The sequence below is a fragment of the Pseudonaja textilis genome, chromosome 17, assembly GCF_049901715.1.
Source record: "Pseudonaja textilis isolate UNSWEBS1 chromosome 17, rPseTex1.2, whole genome shotgun sequence".
Lineage (NCBI taxonomy): Eukaryota > Metazoa > Chordata > Lepidosauria > Squamata > Elapidae > Pseudonaja > Pseudonaja textilis.
Window position 1 is genome coordinate 6,375,576 of NC_142006.1, and position 20,896 is coordinate 6,396,471.

The 20,896-nt window shown below is 45.7% G+C and overlaps 2 protein-coding genes across 3 annotated transcripts in view; both read left to right on the top strand.

The window, feature by feature from the left end:
• Positions 1-16,193, top strand: part of TBC1D13 (TBC1 domain family member 13) — a 16,890-nt gene extending 697 nt beyond the window's left edge. Inside the window, exons 1-12 of one of the 2 annotated variants that reach the window (XM_026712268.2) lie at positions 1,509-1,816; positions 3,558-3,631; positions 5,280-5,320; positions 5,757-5,818; positions 7,881-7,980; positions 8,275-8,357; positions 8,801-8,960; positions 10,134-10,335; positions 11,095-11,258; positions 12,004-12,164; positions 12,749-12,806; positions 13,893-16,193. In XM_026712268.2, the coding sequence (XP_026568053.1) occupies positions 1,794-1,816; positions 3,558-3,631; positions 5,280-5,320; positions 5,757-5,818; positions 7,881-7,980; positions 8,275-8,357; positions 8,801-8,960; positions 10,134-10,335; positions 11,095-11,258; positions 12,004-12,164; positions 12,749-12,806; positions 13,893-13,958 (1,194 nt within the window). In that variant the 5' untranslated portion in view covers positions 1,509-1,793 and the 3' untranslated portion in view covers positions 13,959-16,193. Of the gene's footprint in view, positions 1-1,508; positions 1,817-3,557; positions 3,632-5,279; positions 5,321-5,756; positions 5,819-7,880; positions 7,981-8,274; positions 8,358-8,800; positions 8,961-10,133; positions 10,336-11,094; positions 11,259-12,003; positions 12,165-12,748; positions 12,807-13,892 lie in introns of those variants that run through there. The other variant, XM_087914312.1, reaches the window with a different exon arrangement.
• Positions 16,194-18,263: 2,070 nt separating this feature from the next.
• On the top strand, positions 18,264-20,759 carry ENDOG (endonuclease G). The gene is made up of 3 exons (XM_026712269.2): positions 18,264-18,839; positions 19,395-19,504; positions 19,852-20,759. The coding sequence occupies exons 1-3, from the start codon at positions 18,342-18,344 to the stop codon at positions 20,135-20,137; spliced, it is 894 nt and encodes a 297-aa protein (XP_026568054.1). The 5' UTR covers positions 18,264-18,341; the 3' UTR covers positions 20,138-20,759.
• Positions 20,760-20,896: the final 137 nt, after the last annotated feature.

Below are 20,896 nucleotides of genomic sequence, written 5' to 3' on the forward strand. Positions count from 1 at the left end.
GCTTCAATTGTTTCCTCCTTCAAATGTTTGGAGAGGTACATCTGTTGGACAGCAGCACCAACAGGCAGACAGACACTGAATGGATAGATTGACAGATATAGAATAGATAGATAGAACACATAAACAGATGGATAGATCGATCACTATACAGAAGACATGGATAAGATGGATGGATGGATAGACAGACAGACAGACGATAGATAAGATGGATGGATGGACAGATAAGAGAGATGACATGGCTGGACAGAGAACATAGATAAGATGTATGTATGTACGTATGTATAGCTGGATGGATGGATGAATAGATAGACAACATGGATAAGATGTATGGAGGATGGATGGATGGGTGGGTAGGTAGGTAGGTAGGTGGATGGACAGATGGATAGATTGCTCTCTTACACACATCTACATAAGTACAAGATATATACATTCAAACATGTATACCGTATATATTTTTGCCATCTGATATTTTATTGATTTATTTATCAAATTTTTACACTATCCATCTCACCTAAGTGAGTCTGGGTGTTGTTTACAGTAATAAAATAATATAAAAATATGACTAAAACACAGTGCTGTAAATGTCTTAGCCAAACTATTTTGCCTCTATGGGGCCTTTAATGAATAATATATAGTGTTATATTATTGTAACAACTGAATGATCAGTATTTGCAAACACAATCCCTAGTGTACAAAAAGCAATGAAAACAAAACCTACAGCCATATTGTTTATTAGTAATATGCATATGAAGTATAATGTATAATTAATATATCAATTATTATGCATCTTATCTTATACAATATGTAAATTGGAAATTGCTTTCCCTGTTGCTCAAAAATGGTACTAGATACTGATCAAAGATCACGGGGTCCAGGGATTGACTCCCAAACAGAGTTCCCCATTTATCTGGGGTGGCTAGACTCCTTATCCCATTATCCCCACCCCAAAAATCCTCCCTCTTTTTGTTTTATTATTTAGAAAGAAGCACTTATTGCTCTTCCCGTAAAAATTGCTTGTAATATTTTAGGAGGGATCACAAAGTCAGTTTGGCCATCAGGCTTAGGTGTAACGATTGCTTGTTGACATGTAACTCGATGTACGGTTTAAACCCAACAATGATGGCTTGAGAGTCATAGTTTGGATCTCCTGACCACACAGATCCAGCTAAGATCACAAACAGCCAAAATGAATGTACTTAAGTAGTTGCATTTTGGCTCATGGTTGCTGGGGGAGTCCAGCGGGGAGGATGGGAATTATAGTCCACGTTCTGGAATGGAACCCTGGAACCCTACCCACCACAAGGGACGATGCTGGCTGTGGAGTATAGGCAATGAAGTCCAGGCTCTGCCAAGACAGCAGGAACTTTGCCAGATGTGGAGCATAGGCCTCGGAGTCCTGGCCCCCAGGGGGGAAAAAAGTGGGGGGAAAGTCTGTGCTGGCTTGGAGCAATAGGCAAGGGGAGTCCCAAGTTCCCCGCAAGACAGTGGGCACTTTTCCAGCTGTGGAGCATGGGCCACGGAGCCAAGGCTCTCCCCCACCCAGACAGCTGGGACTGCTGATTGTGGAGCGCGCAGGCCTTGGAATGTAGGCTGGCCAAGCGGTGGCTCATGGGCTCTGGAGTCCCTCCCGCCCGCCGGAGAGGAAGGAGGCAGGGCGAGCCGCAGGGCGAGCCGGCGGGCGGCCGAGCTCCTCCTCCTCCTCCGCCTCCGCCATTTAGTCCTCCCGGCGGCGCGCCGGAGCGCCCGGGAGAAGCGGCGGGAGGGTCCGGGCCGGTCCTCGCGGGGCCCGCATCATGTCACGCCTGCACCGGAGCAGGTAAGGAGCCCCCGAGGGGATGCCAAAGGGGGGGGGGGACGGGACCCCGGCCCCCCTTTCCCCAAGGGTGCATTGCAAAAATCCCCCCTCCCTTCCCAATTGGGGCTGGTGGGGAGGGCAGGAGGGAAGGGAAGGAGGGCTTTCGACCCTGGAGGGTGGTGGGGGGCGAGCAAGCCTTTGCGGGCGGAGGCAGAGACCCCGGGCAAGTCGCCTCCTTCCCGGCCTCTCTAACGGATCGGCTTTTTCCTTGGCCCGAGGGCGAGGATGGAGCCACCGGGCGCGACTCTGGGAAGGCGCTTGGCAATCCCGTGTGTGTTTGTTGTGTGTATGTGTGTATCTGGAGGCTGTTGGCGAGCGGCTCCCGGGTTTCTTTTGTTCTTTCTAGCCTTCTTGCCTGTTTTTCCTTTTTTTCCCGTTTCATTGCCCAAGTAAAAGCAACAATGAATCAAAGAAAAAGGAAGCTTTTTTTCCCCGAAGGCCGTTTTGACTGCATTTCCCATTTCCCACCCAAAAATTAATCCTTTGCTACTCCTGAAATTACTACAGTTGTAGAACGAACTGTGTGAATGGTGTGGTGGGCACACACCAGCTCTTTGCTGATTGTTTAAAACACACACAGACAGGCAAAAGAGGCTTTTATATGGATTTTTATTAAAGTACATTAGCAAAACGTTTCCAATTATGGAAGAAAATCCATAGTCAACTAAAGAAAAATGTACCGATTTTTACTACAGAAAACGGAGTTTTTCACGCAAGGATGCTCTTGTGATTGTTTGGGTGCTCCTTTAAAAAGTAAATGTGTATTTGGCCAAAGTTTTAAGAGGACCAAAGAGCCAGAAGATGGTAATTTCTGATCTGAGGCAGGGGGGAAGTTGCTATTTTTGTTCAGCGATTCTTCATGTGGCCGTTTAAGGATTTTAAACATCTAGGATACTTTTTTTTTTCCCAACAAGGTGCTACTCAGATGTATTCTCCCAAGATATCTGGTGGGCAGGAGGGAATGAAATACAGGCAATCCTCGACTTACAACTGTTCATTTAGTGACCAAACTTACAACAGCACTGAAAAAAGTGACTTAGACCTTTTTTTACAATGACAACCTTTGCAACATTCCCAGGGCCACGTGGTCAACATTCAGATGCTTCATATTTATGACCGTCACTTTGTCTCAACATCCTGAGATCTTCTGGCAAGCAAAGCCAAAAGGGGGAGTCAGATCTGCTTAACAATCGTGTGACTCACTTAATGACTGCAAAGATTCACTAAACAGCTGGCAAGAAAGATCACAAAACTCACCTAACAAATATATTACTAGCAACATGAATTTTGGCCTCAATTGTGGTCTTAAGTCGAGGACCACCTGTATAGATCAGGGGAGACATTGGGACTACGGCTGTTCGTGATAACAATTCAGGCGGGGTTGTTTTTTTTGCACTCAAACTTGGTTTAAGCTCAGATAAAAGCCCTTATCTGCGGGTTTTTCAGTTAACTTCCACGTGGCCTTGGGGGCAGGGAATACAAATAATATTGCATGCTTGTATTTTGGGCCTCTTGAGTTTTATCCCACCCTGAATGGGATAATAAAGAAACTTTATATGCATTTAGCTAAAACCACAACAAAGTGCTGTGCCTCATATTGAGTTTGCAGGTTCCTGGTTGCTTTAGGTAGCACGAAATCTTTTGTGGTTTCAGCGTGTGTGGGGGGGAGCTAACAGCCTGGTCTGGGTTGTGTTTCCTGCAGAATTGCAGAATTTGAAGAGATCCTGAACGAGCCCAACATTGTGCTGCAAAAGCTGCGGGAATTTTGTTTCAACGGTAAGGAGAGAGGGCAGCGGCTTGGCCTTGCAAAATTTGCACAGAAAGCTGGCCTTATAAGAGAAGTGAATTTCCACTGTGAAAAGTGACATGAAATCATAGGGCTGGAAGGGACCTTGGAGGGACCCTTTTCTCCCTCTTTTTACTATGAAATCCCCAAGTAGGATTTGACAGTCCTCTGCCAACTGGTGTTTAAAGGCCAAAGATCACTGAATTGCTACCTCTATAAATATTTAACAGAAAATGTTCTTGCAAGCTTAAAAATGCCCTATGCATCAAGTCCACTTTTCTTCCTTTTTTCTGACGTAGAAATGCATTGTTGCAGTGTGGCCATCCCTTCTTTAGATTGGATTATGAAGATCTAGTTAAAAAAAAAAACCTGTACCCAATGGTGAATCTCTTTTCAAGCCATCTTGGCTCTAAAGCTATGCTTCTCACTGCACCATTGTGCGCATGAAGATGAATCAGGGAGTGCCAGAAGGAGTGGAAATTGATTTGAGAACATGAGCCAGGCCCTGCTGGGTTGGACTTCTGGACCATCCAGTCCAGCCATCTGTTCTCGCAATGACCCACTGACTGCCCATGGAAGCTCACAAGCTTCCCGGCAGATGATAGGAAGGAAGATGATGACAGTGATGGAGGACAAAGAGGGGAAGGAGGAGAAGCAAGAGGAGGAGGAGAAGGGAGGTGAAGAAGAGGAAAAAGGGGAGGGGGGAAGGAGGAGGACGTTGCTGGGTTATGTACCTGTTCCATCCAGTCCAGCCATCTGTTCTCACAGTGATGCATTCTCCCGGCAGGCAGCCTTCAGAGGTGGCCTCACTGCTCTCCATCCCAGGAGCCAGCACCCCATTTCAAGATAGCCAATCCCAAAGCTGAATTACGCATTGCATTAAAAAATATACTTTCTTTGGTCAGTCTTGGTTCTTCCAAGATTTATGTCAGCGTTCGAGCGACCCAATAACTCCGAGGCAGACATCTTCTCAAAGGTCCCTTTTTATTTGGATAGTGAACTGGCACTACTGGAGAATCCTGAATCTGAAACTTCCAGTCTTTCTTACAATAAGTAAAAACTGCAAATCCGTCCCCTGCACCTATCATCACATCACGTGGCCCAATCACCGTCCGTCCCAAGTTAAGACTTCCTCTCACTTACGTGCAAAACAACCTGACCTTGAATCAGAAAAAGAATGTTGTTATGTGTTAACTAGATATATAGTCCAATAAATTCCCCCCCTCCCACTTTCCCAGGCTGAAATGTGGCAGCATCTGATCTCAATACGGCTTCCAAAGCTGACAGTTTCACTCCACTGGGTGGCCTCTGGTTCCAGTATTTTGAGCAGGTGGTGGTGATGGGGGGACAGCTTCTTCTTGTCCACTTCATCCCTGCCATGGATAATATTGGGCGCCTCCAGCATCATCATCTCCTCTCCTGTGCCTCCTTTCTAGACCAGAAAGCCTCCCCCACGTCGTAAGTTTTCCTCTAAGGGGACCTGCTCCAGCCTCTGGGCTAGCTGAGTTGTCCAGCTTCACTCAGTTCTCTCTGAGGTGGAACCTACCCATGAAACGTTCATCGCGCTCCTTAATCCTTCTTGAGGCCGCCATGTTGAAAGGGACTCGGGTTTAATCCCCTGGTTCTTCCATTTCACAGGGATTCCCTTCGAAGGTGGCTTGCGCTGTCTCTGCTGGAAGGTAAGTCCCTCCTCATCGAACAGCCTGGCTTCACCTGCTCCTTTGATTTCCCCTTCGCGTTGCTGGGTTTCAGATCCGTTTTATCGTGCAGGTAGTTCCTGATTTGCAACCGTTTCTTTAGTGAGCGTTTGAGAAATTTCTCTTGTTAAGCAAGGCGGTCATTAAATGGGTTTTGCCCCCTTTCATGACCTTCCACATCTGAAGTTTTGATCAGTGACTGTGGGGGATGCTGGAATGGTCGTAAGTGTGAAAAACAGTCATAAGTCACTTTGTTCAAGGCCATTGTACCTCTGGTCATTAAAGGAATGCTTGCATTCCTGTATTAAATAAAGAAGGGTTAATGGCCCTGGGTTGGGGAAAGGCTGGTTAGCAAATTGAGGAGTTCAGAATACATTTTCCCCCTGTGCAAATTCTTTTCCCTGTTTGCCTTTTGCAGATCCTCTTAAACTACCTTCCTCTGGAAAGGGGGACTTGGAATTCCCAGCTGAGGAAGCAAAGGTACCATGAACTGTTGCCATCCTCTCCATCTTTCCTTCTTGGCAAGGATAATCGGAACCTCCCTGTAGGAGGCAAAAAACAGGGAGGTGGAGTCAAGAGAGGAATTAGCCTGGAGGCGTTAGGTGGCCACAAACAGTCTAAATCCAACCTCTCTTGAATGACCTTAGTCGCAGTTTGCTGCAGCCACTAAAAAAGGCAACCAAATCCTAGGCTGCATCACCGCGGGGGATAGAATCAAGATTGTGCGAAGTATTAATACCACTTTATAATGCCAATTCTGCTGACCGTTGGTTGTGTAGGTTCTTATGTAGATTCCTATGAGCGATAAATCAGTTTTACTAGAATTTAAGGTGTCCCGATTCTTCATGCCTGACAGTTCCTTCTTATTGCTGAGAATTCAACTGTGAAGCACCAAGCAGTTAGCAAATTAGCTCTCTGATTTATATTTTAAAAAATTAAATAAATTTCCTATTGCTTTTTCACCTTTCTGCCAGAGGTTTGCATCAGCTAGTGATTTAAAATTAATTTTATAATTAATTAAATTAATTTTAAAATTGTTTAAAATTAACTAATTTCAAGTTAATTACTTAAAATCTTGCGTGTCCATCTGGATTGTTTCAGTGAGCCAAAACCAAGGAGAATATTTGTTGTGTGGTCGCTTAGAGTTGAGGCTGGTTTGACCCTTCCCCAATCAATTAAAAGCGTTTTCTTCCCGTAGTTTTTAATTTTTTTCTTCATATAGATTAACTAAACTGCAGGGCTGATGACTCAACAGAAACAGTGCTAACACTTCCTATCCAATTTTTAGAACTTTTAAGTCAGCGTTTCTCAACCTTGGTGACTGTTAGATGAGTGCATTTCAATTCCCCAAATGCTGTCTGGGGAATTCTGGGAATTGAAGTCCACTCCTCTCACAGTCATCAAGGTTGAGAAATACCGTTTTTAAGCTGACTAAGTTGGAAAAATTAGAAGAGTAAACGCAAAAGTATAATAATTTGAGATGTATTTTAAAAGCGTGTGATTAAAGACAGTGTTCAATCACACTGTGGATGCAAATTTACACTGGACACTGTGGATGCAAATTTATTTCCACATTGCTGGCTGGGGTGTGTTGGCTAGAAAGCCAAATGGGTACACTAGCTATTTTGGGGTCTGTGAATGTGGTACTTTTTGGCGATTAAAGAAATTACATTAAAAATGTAAAAACTGGGGTTGTGTTCTGAAATATTCTGCCTGGCCAGATTTGCAAAGGTTGCTTCTGAGTAGCCAGCAATGGCCTTTTCCAACAGAAATCAATTAAAAGCAGTGACAGCATAGTACTTTAAAAGCAGAGATCAAATCGCAAACTGCTCGTGTTTCTTAATAGTACATATGAGTGTATTTTTGTATGGAAAATCACTTTAAGGCCACTGGACTTCGTTGTATTTGCCAAAAAAAGAGGGGGGGAATGACTCTGGAAATCACTCAAGGAATCTGAGTGGAGAGATATGTCCAAAATATCTACACCGAAATAATTTCAGATTTGTTGTCCAAGGCTGTAGTTTGGATTTTGCTTTAGCTAAAGCTCAGGATGTGGCTTCATACAACTTCTGAAATGTGGGTGTGATTTAACTAATTCATGCTATTTCATCTTCCTTCCTCCCTCCCTCCATCTCTCCCTCTTATCCTTCCTTCCTTTCCTCCATCCCTCCCTCCTGCTTTCCTTTCTTCCGTCCAGTTTCCTTCCTTCCTTCCTTCCCTCCCTCCCTTCCTCCATCTCTCCATCTTATCCTTCCTTTCCTCCCTCCCTCCCTTCCTCCATCGCTCCCTCTTATCCTTCCTTCCTTCCTTTCTTCCCTCCTTCCTGCTTTCCTTTCTTCCATCCAGTTTCCTTCCCTCCCTCCCATCCTGTTTTGTTGGGTGTGTTTGAAACAATAGAGACTGTGTGTCTTGTGTTAAACAATATTCAGCTCTGCTTGCTTTTTAAAAAACCTTGCAGCACTGATGGAAATGGGGGTGCAAACCCTATTCCTAATATGAATTCTTTTTTAAAACTGTCTCCTTCTGCATCCTCTCCTTGAAGGGAATTATATGCGCAGTTCTTGAAGGAAATGATTATCCAGCCGGGAATAGCTAAAGCTGAACTTGGAGTCTTCAGAGAGGATGTCACCTTGGACGACCATGTAAGGACACCCCCGATTAGCCCTTTTCTTCTAATCACGATCAGCAGGAGACAGTGAGTTCTAGTCCCACTGGACGGTCAGATGAGCCAATCCCTCTCTCTTTCCCACCTCAAAGGATTGTTGTTGTGGGGAAAATAGGAGGAGGAAGGCCTGTTGGAGATGTTCCCCCCTTTGAGTTATTTGCAAAAATAATAAGCTTAGGATATAAATAATACATAAATAAAATAAAATCTGTGTTTCTTCTCCCAGCTTGGTTTTTGACTGCCTCTTCTCTCCAAATCTTTCTCTCCAAAGCCGCTGAATCCCAACCCCAACAGCCAGTGGAACACTTACTTCAAGGACAACGAAGTCCTGTTGCAGATCGACAAGGATGTCCGGTAAGTCAGCCCTCTCCCCCCCCCACCCCCCAAAGAAATAAAATCAGGGGATTCAGGCAGTTCCAGTGAGCAGAAAGATTCATTGCTAGATTAAGCCTTCTAGAAGAACCTGGCCAACTGGCCCTTAAGGGAAATGAGCGGGAGATAAGAAGGGCAGTCAAAGTGGGCTAGACTTCGATCGCTTGCACGCACGCAGGGACTCATGACTTACGACGCCTTTGACCCCTGCCTCAGGCTCAGCCCCACATCCAGGGACCCATAAAGTTGTTAGTCCCAAACTAGGGCTTCCTTGAGCCATGGCTGTCAGCTCCAATCTAAAAGAAAATGTCTGGGGACAGCTTCAGAGCCGTCCTTCTCTTAAAGCAACTTATCCAGGGTTATTACTGCAGGCTCTCTTTGAGAAACCCGGTTTCTTTTGCGCCCCACACCCCCACCCCCCATAGGCGACTGTATCCCGATATGGCTTTCTTCCAGCGCCCGACGGAGTATCCTTGTCTGTTGATCCTTGACCACCAGAACGAATATGAGACTCTTCGCAAGCGGGTGGAACAAACCACCCTCAAATCGCAGACAGTGGCACGGAACCGAAGTGGGGTAACTAATGTAAGAGAATAATTTCGGGTACAAGGTTGAGGGGTGGGGGCGAAAGCTTGGTCCCCTGCCAGCTTTGGGGGAGATTTTGAGTTTCAGGGAATGTGTCACAGGTGGTCTCATAAAAGACGACTGCTTGAAGCCAGTCATAATATTTATTATTTGTTTATTTGTTGAATTTATATTGGCACCTACTTGCCCATGACGACTCGAAGCGGCTTACAGAATGTAAAACCATATTTTTTTTAAAAGAAACCAATAAAAACTAACAAAAAGAATCAAATAAATTAATAAAGTGCAATAGAACAAAATATGGTGGGGGGGAATATAAAAGTTACAAAAGTTGGTTTAGTGTTTGAAGTTTACAATGGTACGAAAAGTGACTTTTGATCCGGTGTCTGTGGAGCTGCGGTGATGATTGTAACTGCTAAGACTGCTTGTAAGTCACCATTTTGTCAGCGGACATTGTACCTTTGAACATTCGTTAAGTGAATGTCATGCCCTTGTTGGAATCTGATTCTGAGGGGGAGATTGAGCAGCTGACAGGGAGTGGGAGTGTGGCTCCAGTGGCTGTGAAGAAACAGGGGAAGGGCACAGTCCGGCTGGGCATTCAGAGGAAGAACCAGGTCCACCCCCTCTTCATCCTAGGGCAGGCAGGGAGGAATGGAGAAGGGAGCAACATGGCTTCCGGGAGAGGAAAAGGCCCTGATCCCTTTCATTGGTTGCAGCTGGGAGAACAGGATATAAGAAGGGCGCTTGCACACGGCTGCTAGCTGGAAGCAAAGCATGCATTATCTTTGTCGAGGCTTATCTGGGTTTTGGCGTCCTGTCCTCCCAACTGTATGTGCTTCGTTATCTTTTGGAATTCTGCAATTTATTCTCCTGGCCCGTCCGTGTTAATTTACTTCAGCGTGGTTTGTGTTGTTTTTTATTTCTACTTTATCTGTACTTTGGGTTTGGGCTGCATTTCTTCCCTTCGTAGACTGTTTTTTGGAAGAGGTTCATCTCCAGCCGAGAATATCTGGACATTGGGGGCCAAGTTGGAGGTATTAAAGGGAATTTATTCTACTTTTGTGCTGTTGTTATTTTTGTGCCACGCCCCTTTGGGTCATCACAGTGAACGAGGAGTCCCTGTACCCATAAAAAGATGCTGGACCCCCCATTTTCTCCGTTTGGTTTTTGCAGGTGAGCTCCCCTCTTAAAACACCGGTGCTGAACGAATACGAAGTTCTCCCTGATGGCTTCGAAGCCCACTGGGAAGTTGTGGAACGAATCCTGTTCATTTACGCCAAGCTGAACCCCGGAATTGCCTACGTCCAAGGGATGAACGAAATTGTGGGGCCCCTCTATTACACCTTTGCAACAAACCCCAACAGCGCATGGAAAGGTAAGGGGGTTGGAGAATTCCTGCCGCCTTGTGGTCTGACTGATCAACAGAGAACACGGCTAACGGTATCAAAATATATTAAAAGGAGCACACGAAACTACGATACCCGTATGATGGAAATACGTAGTCAACTTCGTACGGTGTGAGGAATTCAAGAAGCTTTATGCAGGTGGCCCTCGACTTATGGCCACAACTGAGTCCAACATTTCTGTCGTTAAGCGAACTTTGCTCCGTTTCATGATCTCTCTTGCCATGGCTGCTGGGGACTAGAACTCCCTATATCTCCTGGTGATTGGCCCAAAGTGAATCCCTGCAGTTGTTCAGTTAGTAACACGGTTGTTAATCCAGCTTCTCTGTTGACTTGGCTTGTCAGAAGGTCACAAAAGGGGAGGAGCGGGTCACGTAACTCCGTGACACTGGAACTGTCATAAGTACAAGTCAGTGGCCAACACCTGAATTTTTATTACACGATGCTGATGATGCAATGGTCGTCAGTGTGAAAAACAGCCATAAGTCGCTTTTTTCAATGCAACTTTGGTCACTGCACGAACTGTTGTAAGTTGAGGACTACCTGTATTACCTTCCACATTTAAACGGTCGTGGCAGATGCCATGCGAGGGGCGGGTCGTTTTCCGTTTCTCAGCCCTGGCAGGTGGCATTGAAGCCTATTAATTTTTTCAGATAGATTCTTTTTTCTTCCCCCCTGAATCTGGACGTTGGATAATCCAGATTACTGACCGTCTCCCTTTCTGTGCACAGAGCACGCCGAAGCCGACACCTTCTTCTGCTTCACCAACCTCATGTCTGAGATCAGGGACAACTTCATCAAGAGCCTGGATGATTCCCAGTGTGGGATCACCTACAAAATGGAGAAGGTCTACGTCATCCTAAAGGAGAAAGACAGGGAGCTGTACATGAAGCTGGTGAGAAGTTCTCAGGTTGAGCCAAAGTGACCCTTCTTTGGGGAACTTTAAGGGGAAGGTCCATCGTGGTCAGCCAAGTCAAGGTCGGTCTGAGTCCGTGATGACGAACCTACAGCATGCATGCAAGCCCCAGGCCAACTTGCCTCATTGCGCATGTGTGCGCCTCCCCGCTGATTTTCGGGCCGCTTGAGGCCTTTTTCGACCTCCCAGAGGCTTGAGGGAAGCCTCTGCAGTCTTTGCAGGCCGAAAAAATAGGCCCATTTCATCACTTCCGGTATTTCCGGAAATACCGGAAGTGACTAAATGGGCCCATTTTTCAGCCTTCAAAGGCTGCAGAGGCTTCCCTCAAGCCTCTGGGAGGCTGAAAAAGGCCTCAAACAGCCCGAAAATCAGCTGGGAGGCGCAATGCAGGTAAGCGGGGGGAGGGAGGGTTTGAGCGCACAGGGGGTGGTGGGCCGCACGCATTGCCTTCTGGGTGCTGGAACGCAAGTACAAGCGCGCTCACAATTTTTGGCCCAGGAACCCAAAAAGGTTACCCACCATTGGTCTAAATGGTGGCTGGGTGACCGATCCATCTATCTATCCATCCATCCATCTATTCGTCCATCTATCTATACGTAAAATAATCTTTACAATGTTTATGATAATAACTTTATTATTATTAAAAGGGAGTCCTGGATGCTTTCCTCCTCCTTCCCGCGTTTTCTAGCGCAGACTGCGCCAATGTTTTATTTTCTCTTTCCAGCAAGAACAGAACATCAAGCCTCAGTTCTTCGCGTTCCGCTGGCTAACACTGCTGCTCTCACAAGAGTTCCTGCTCCCGGACGTCATTCGCATCTGGGACTCCCTCTTCGCCGATGACAGCCGCTTCGACTTCCTCCTGCTAGTCTGCTGCGCCATGTTGACGTGAGTTCAGAGCTACACGTCCTAAAGAAGGAAGCACACGGACCTTGGAGGAGTGGCTCTCGCCCTTGCTTTCAATGGGACATAGTTGCTTCCACTAAATTCCCTGGCACCAGGCTAGAAACTGGGCGATGGGGAGTTCTAGTCCCGCCTTAGCCATGAAAGGCAGCTGAGTGACAGCCACCTGGGGATTGGGCCAATCATCTGAGGGCTGTGAGTTTTAGTCCTGTCTTAACATGAAAGCCGGTTGGGTGACTTTGGGCCAGCCACACCGGGAGACAGTGAGTTCTAGTCCTGCTTTAGGCACAAAAGCCAGCTGGGTGACTTTGGGCCAGTCCCTCTTTCTCTCTCTCAGCTCAACCCACTTCACAGGGTTGTTATTGTGGGGGAAATAGGAGAAAAGAGCATTAGATATGTTTTATATTGATATATAATGATAAAGGAGGTGTATGAGTAAAATAAATTAATAAAAATAAAAGGTTGTTTTGTCATTTCTGCCTCTTGCATTGTCCATCCTGGATCCCTTTCCTGTTGGATCCCAGTGGATCCGAGCTAAGTCCATGTTTTTCTCTGTCGTTATCCTACAGGCTCATCCGGGATCAACTACTGGAAGGGGATTTTACTGTAAATATGCGGCTTTTGCAGGTAAGGGAAAGAAGGGAAGGCAAAATATTTTTCTTCCTGGTTGAGAACAGCCTCAGCCACGACTGTGTTCGTATCAAGGCAGCTTTTCTTTTAACTGTGGCTTCTTGGAACAAGCTGTACTAGCTCTTACCAACGGGCAAAATCACCGTGGCCAGTTGTTTTCGAGGCCTCTCTTTTTTTTTCTTGTTATGTAGGAAAGTCATAAACGAGATGCCCAACTTAACCGTCTTTGAGGTTTCAGTTGCCAAAAACTTTCTGGAATCCTCTATTGTATTGTTGTAACGTTGCTGTTCTACTAATGGTGGAGGGGGGGGATTGCAGGGGGTGACTGACTTACAACCATTTGTTCAAAGATCCCATTGCTTGCCAACATTATGTCGGTGGCCAAGCTCCCAAATTTTGATCAGGTGACTTTGGAGATCTTGCCACAGCCATGTAGGTTCCGGTCGTAAGTCATTTCCCCCCCCCAGGTGCCATTGTAAACTTTGAATGGTCGTTTAAACAAAAGGTTGGAAGTCAAGGACTACGTAAAAGTCAAGGGTGGGGGGAGAAGGATTGCGGTGGCCACCTGCAGATCTGTGGGGGTCTTTTAGAGTTGGGGCCATTGTCCTTAAGTGCTTCTCCCCTCTTGGATTCTTACAAATATGATTCTCGACTCCTGACGAATGTATCTTTTCTTTTATGTACACTGAGAGTATTTACACCAAGACAAATTCCTTGTGTGTCCAATCACATTTGGCCAATAAAGAATTCTATTCTGTTCTGTTCTGTTCCTATTCTTATTCTTATTCCTATTCCTGTTCTGTTCTCTTCTTTTCCTATTCCTATTCCTATTCCTATTCTACTCTACTCTACTCTACTCTACTCTACTCTACTCTACTCTACTCTACTCTACTCTACTCTACTCTCTTTCTATTCTATTCTGTTCTATTCTACTCTACTCTACTCTACTCTACTCTACTCTACTCTATTCTCTTTCTATTCTATTCTGTTCTGTTCTGTTCTGTTCTACTCTACTCGCTGCCTGCAATTTGTAAGAATTCCTCCTTCATTCAGCGCCTGGCATTGTCCCTTTTTCCCACTCAGGACTACCCTATCTCTGATGTCCACCTGATTCTGAAGACAGCAAAGGATCTTCAGGAGTCGAAGTAGCTCGTCCATCCAAAGGTTCGGCAGGTGTGATGGTTGCTTGTCCCCTCTGTGGAGGACCTCTGGAGGAAGTCACGCTTCTTCTCTTCCAAAATCTCCTCGACCGGAAATAATGACTCCTCCTTGCCACATCCTTTGGGCAAGGGACTCTTAAGGAGATGAGCTACAAGGACCCTCTCGAAAGGCCCAAGAAGCAGGACCCACCTGGGGTTGGACTCCACGGGAAAGAACCAGCCCTTTGGGGGAACTTCTTCTGCAAGCTGCCAGTCCAGCTTCTGCGTCATAGGTTTTGGGATAAGTTCTTCCCAGTCGCTCCCAATCCAGATCCCAAGGTCTGGAGCCTTCCTGTTAGATTCCTTCCTCCTTTGTTTGGAGGCCAGCTTTTCCTGGAAGCTTAAAAGAAGAAGGAAAAAAATGGAACAATGCTAGAAAGGTCTCCTTAGCCACAATGCCTTGGAGCGGACCGTCTTCCTCCATTGCTGAAACATGGAATTTTCTAGATGGGGACGTTCAAATCCAGAGCAACATGCTCGCTTAGACTTTCAGTTGTCACCCCTGTTGCGTTTCCCGACTGCCTGTGATGTGTCAGTGCTCTGCCATGAATTATTCCCCCCGAATTGGTAAAAGCCTGTCCTCGGCCACAAATTCCTCCGATAAAAGAGTTTCCTGCGAGCCAAAATAACTGATAATTTAAGGATGGAAGACTTCTCCATGCTCTGCTAGGTATCTGCTTGCAGGGAAAATTTCATTGAATTTCCAGTGAACATCGATGCAAAGTGATTATTCTAGCAGTGAAAAGAGGATTTTGATTATTTTCAGAACTCTGCCGTGTTAATGACGTCCTATTCTGGGTTAGTTTGAGTTCCCAAAAGTTAATCAGGCCTTTGTGGCATATTTGAAGAGGTAACTATTTTTTCCTCTAATTAAATTCAAGATAACGTGTAGGGTTTGTTTTTTCATTTGGGGGGTGGTTGAGGGAATGCTGTTATCTTGAATAAAAGAGGGAAATTAGAAGTTCGATGTAGCTGAGCAAAACAAGACTTTTTTTCCCCTGTGTTTTGATGCCAGTCACAGAATTTTGATTCTAAAATCATTTTCAAACAGCCCCGAAAGACGTCATGTTTTATGCTGTGTTTAAAGAGGATTCAAAATAAGAATTCTGCTTTTTCCAAGAAGAATGTGCAAAGGATTATTTCCGGCGTCCTTCTTGCTTCTACTCCCAATTTTGCAACAGGAAATACCCCGAGGGTCCATTTTATGGCTTTCTTTTTCTTTTTTTTTTTTTTTGATAATACATAATGGAACCAGAAACCAGGAGATGATATCAAAACATTTCTAAATGTATACATCAACCCCGCTGCAGGAAATGAATTTTTGCTTTATTACAAAAGGAAGAAAATTAGCACGAACCATGGAGCTTCAACAGTTATATTCCATATGTTCCCTTAATTATTACGTATTATCTTGGTGGAGGGAAATGGCTCTGTAGTAAGGAGTATGTTGGGCACTTTTGAAGGCTGCCTGAAAATTAGCCTTACAGCTTTTATACAGCATAATCACTGCCAAATCCTATAGCGTAGTTTCCTGCCTCCTTCCTCAGAGCAAACTGAAAAAGACACAAAACTGCAAAACTTGCACGAACAGTGAAACTGCCGCTTAGCATTTGACATTCCCTGTAGAAGGAACAAAAAAATAAAGCTTGCAAAAAAAGAGGGGGGGCTTTTCTCCCCAAAATACAGATTAGGTTTCTTGCAAGACAGAAATGACAGCTGTCTTTCAACTATATTTTTTTTTTTCATTTTTTCCTGGATAATTGTCTTTTTCTTTTTTAAATTTTGATGGCAGCCACATATTGGATACGGTGTGCGATAGGTAGCAGCTGGTTTTTGGGTGGCCTAAAATTATTCTCTGTCAGTTAAATTGAATGTAAAAAAAAAATGTTCAGATTGTGCTACTTAAAATCTCATGCTGCAATGAAGGGACAAAAAATGTGTGTGTGTGTGTGTGTGTGTTTGTATAAAAAAAAATCCATTTTCTTGCATATTGGAGTAGGTCAAGATTTTTACACACTCATGCACACCATCCCACAAAACTGCTTAGAATCATTGATTGAGCCTATTGTTACTTCCAAGTTCAGTGTGTAAAAAATGTTTTTGTGAATCTTTCTGGCAACACTCTACACAAAGAGGTGGATATTTTTGTTTTTCTTGGCGGATATAATAGATCGGATTGACTCAATTTTGCTGCCATTTTGTTTTGCTGTCCTGCCAAATCTTGCGTTCGTTCTTTAATTTTTACGTATTCCTACTACTTTCTGAAATAGCCTTTTTATTTCTACTGGCTAAATTAGTTTCTTGCTTTTGAGCATCTGATGTAGAATTGTGTAAAAAAGAACTGATGGGGAAAAGATAGAATAAGGTTACAAAAAATCATTGCCTGTGCAGTACATAGAGTAAGCAGAACCTTGATTCAAGAGTGAATTTGGAAGTGTATAATTTGTACAGGAAATTATCTACAGCTCTTTGTCGACCTGTATTTCTTTTTTAATTCTATATTTTGGGAACAGTGGAAATACGTCCTGTTTTTTGGTTGTTGTTTTAAAGATTGAGTAGAGACCTGTTGCCAATATGAAACAGGGTACTTTGTGTTTTGCTTTTCAATTCTTTTGGCAAGCAAGCAAGCCAGGATTCAAGGTATTTATCGTGGTTTTTCTGCTGGAATGGTCACAGCAGTCGTGATGGTGGCTACAAAGCCGCAATGGGAGCTCAGCCTGCCATCTTTTTTTGACCTCTCTTGCTGATCATCCGTGGTAAAAATCCCGACCAGCTTTTGACTGGGGAAGGACTCAATCCCACCCCCAAAATTCTGCAGAGATGCGTGTAAAAGTTTTTGCGCTAGCAAATTTGTTCTAGCTAGCAGATCGGTTCCAGTGTGTTCTATAATTTTTCTGTGTCGTTCAATTTAATTTTTCTTTTTTTTTGTTTGTTTCCTAAATAAAGATTCTCCTTTGCAAAACCTGACTGGCTTTGCCGGTCTTTTGAGGGATGAAGGAATTCAATAGGCTTTTCTCCTCATATTATTTTTACTGGCTAAATGAAGTTTCTTTCCCAGTTTCAATATCAGATGCAAAATTGTATTTAAATCTTTTTGGGGAACAGGAAGATAGAATAAGTTAAAAATTGCCCTTGAAATACATAGCCGGAGAAAAGAAGGATCTTGATTCGAATGAATTCACAAGTGTATACTTTGCACAGGAGATTCTCTGCAATTTCTTTTGTTGATCTGTTTCTTTTGTTCGTTTCTCTTTCAGGGAAAAAAACTATGATAATGACAAATGAAGTTATTTTGAAATATTGGGGGGGGGAGGTTTTTGCGCGCTGAAATTAAAATAGACAAATGGATAAAGGGGACAATATTGTTATTTTACAGTTTTGTTTGGGGCAGGGTGAAAGGTTATTTGCAGAAATTGGAATTAAAAGAAATGCACGAATGGGATAGTTATTTTGAAAGATTTTTGGGGGGTGTGTGTGAAAGGGCTTTTGAACAAACTGAAATTAAATGATTGACAAAGGGGACAGTTAATTTGAAGTTATTATATCTGGAGAGGCTTTGAAAGGGCTTTTGCAGAAATTGGAATTAAAGCAGACAAAGGAATTGGACTAGTTTTATTTACTATTTTTATTTATTCCCCAGCTATGCTGGCTGCGGAATTCTGGGAGTTGAAGTCCAAGCATCTTAAAGCTGCCGATGTTGAGAAACACGGAAATGGATTAAACAAAGGGGCGGTTGCAATCAAAGGTGGTTTAGCCCTAAACTCCCCCCACTCTTCGAGGTTTAAATAACTTCAAGGGCAGAGAGAGGGCGCGAAAGTGCAAAGAACACGCACGCTTCTTAAAAGGGGCAATGCCCGATGCCCAGCAGTTCTCATTCTCAGGGTTGTCATTGGGAGGATTAAAGTGCCCACTTTCTATTAGCTTCCTTCCCATCACAACAGCCTTGTGAGGTAGGCTGGGTGGAAAGAACAAGGCGACATCGGAGCTGGGTGCGTGGGTGGCTGGGGATTTTCAAGCTGGATCTTTCCGCGCTTCCAAATTTTGCCCCGTTGGTGGTTTAAAAATGCGTTTTTGTGTTTTTTTCGACTTTCACCCCTTCGGCCGTCCGCAGTGCAAGCAGAGGCAGAGCTCCTACCCCAAAAGACGCCACGGAGCGAAGGTCCTTGTTCTCTTAAGCCCCAATAACCCCCTCCACCACCACCTTGGCCCCACCCGCTCAGCGCCGTTGCCCCTTTAAGAAGCGGTCCTTGTAATCCCTTTGCTTCCTCCCAACGTTCCATTCCTTTGATCCCGGCGCGTTCCATCGGCCGAGCGGCTCCCGCGGGCGGGCACGATGAAGCGCTGGTGGGGCAACCTGGCGCCCGCGGCGGCCTCGCTGGCTCTCGGGCTGGGCTTGGGCGCCGCCTGGTCCCGGGGGCAGAACCGGGAGTCCGCGGAAGGGCTGCTGGCGCGGCTGCCCGTCGTGCCGGTGGCGGCGGCGTCCTTGGAGGCGGGCCGGGCCGGCGGCGGCAGCGGCGAGCTGGCCAAGTACGGCCTGCCGGGCCTGTCTCAGCTGCGGAGCCGCGACTCGTACGTGCTGTGCTACGACCCGCGAGCCCGGAGCGCCCTCTGGGTGGTGGAGCGGCTGGACGCGGCGGCCCTCCGCGGCTCCTCCGAGCGGGCCGCCTGCGACTTCCGCGAGGACGACTCCATCCACCCCTATCACCGCGCCAGCAACGCGGATTACCGGGGCAGCGGCTTCGACCGAGGCCACCTGGCGGCCTCCGCCAACCACAAGTGGAGCCAGAAAGCCATGGGGGACACCTTCTACCTGAGCAACATCGCCCCCCAGGTAGGCTGGGTGGGAACGGATGGATGCCCTCCCGTACCCCCAGGCGGAGTTAACGGAAGAGCCCCCCTCACTTAGATTGACTAGGCTGTTTTTGCCAGCCTCCGGTCAAGAAGTCCTCGGATTTCAACAATTCCGCCCCAAATTTCGGTTGCTAGCCGAGACATTCGTTAGCTGAATTTGTTGGCCCTGTTTTACGACCCGTCCTTTCCACAGTTGTTAAGTGAATCAGTGCAATTGTGAATAACACGGTTGTTGTGAATCTGGCTTCACCGCTGTGGATTTTGCTTGTCAGGAGGTCACTAAAGGTGAGCAAATGACCCTGGGAAGCTGCAACCGTCATAAATATGAATGAGTTACCAAAGGTCAGAGTTTTGATCATGTGACCACAGGGAGGCTTGTGTGAAATATAGTCATGTGGCACTTTTTTCAGTGCTGTTGTAACTCCGGTCACTAAACCAGTAGTTATATTAGACGAGGACTTCCTCTGTACTTTTGAATGTTTAACGTTTGACCTCTCTCGCCGTCTATCTTAACCTGGTGGCTTTGATTTCCTAGAATCCTCATTTAAATCAAAACGCCTGGAATAACTTGGAAAAATATTCTCGGAGCTTAACGAAGACTCACCAGAATGTTTATGTCTGCACCGGCCCGCTTTTCCTACCCAGGTACCTGTGTTCCTCAGTTTCCCCTTTCTATCCCGTAGCCATCCCATCTCTTGTGGGAGCAGACAGAAAAGGCCCTGTTTAAAAAAGTCATTTTGAATTTTTACCACGAGGTTGACGAAAAGATCCAAGCAGACCCTAAAGCGAGGCGTCTGGTTTGCTATGGAATAGAAAAAAATTGGGGCGCCGAATAAAATTTCTGTATTCCTGCAAAGTCTGTGGCAAAACTCAGCCTCACAGCACAACCGAGCTAATACCCCGTTCGGGTCTCTGATAGGCAAATTCACGCAGCGAGGACTAGAAACCCATGTGGCTTTTGGGATGGTTTGTAACGGTGGTTCTCTCCACAGGATGGAGCCGGATGGGAAGATGTACGTCAAGTACCAAGTCATTGGGCGGAACCACGTGGCCGTCCCCACCCACTTCTTCAAGGTGCTGATCTTAGAAAAACCCCAGGGGGAAGTGGAGCTGCAGTCTTACGTCATGCCCAACGCACCCGTAGACGAGAACATCCCCCTGGAACGCTTCCTGGTCCCCATTGAGAGCATCGAGCGGTCCTCGGGCCTTCTCTTTGTCCCCAACATCATGAAGAAGACCACCAGATTGAAAGCCATCACGGCGGGCAGCTCGGCCTGATGTCCACCCCGCAGAGAGGCAGGCTGCCAGCCGTCAAAACAACCTCCTCCCTCCACCCCGTGAGTGGGATCTGAATAGAGGTAGTCCTTGCAATGGAGCCCCAAATCTCCGTTGTTAAGCGAGACAGTTCTTTCGGGCGGTTTGGCCCCGTTTTTCAATGTTGCCTGCTGCCGTTTTTTTTTTTCAAGCGGATCGTTGCCATTGTTAAAAAAGTTGGTTAATCTGGACTTCCCGGTGGATTTTGCTTGTGGCAAACGGGGGATCACCTAACTCTGCATCCGTCATAAATGTGAGTTGGCTGCCAAGCCGCAGGGGCCCTACTGAGTTTTGATCACGTGACCACAGGGATGCGCAACGGTCGATAAGTGTGTGAAAAAGGGGAAGAGCGTTTAGTTTCTTTTAGAAACAGCAAGGAAAAAAAAGGTTTTTTTAAAGGATTTGTCCAGTTCCAGGGAAATTTTCCAGGGGGGGAGGGAAATCAGAAGGGTGATCTCCTCATCTCAGGGAAAACAAGATGCTCTTTTGGCCGAAATTCAGGCTGAGGGTTGCATTTTGGGGCAGGGGAAAAAAATAATGGATACCTTCGGATCCATTTTGCACAATAAAACAAAGAAGAATCGCTCGGAGGTGGTCCTGGAATTTTGTTTCTCAAAACCAGCTCAGCTCTGTACTTCTGCCTTGTAGCTTTTAAGCACAGTCCTCCAATTATGACTACAACTGGGACTTTGTGTGTGTGTGGGGGGGGGAACAGCCCCCTTC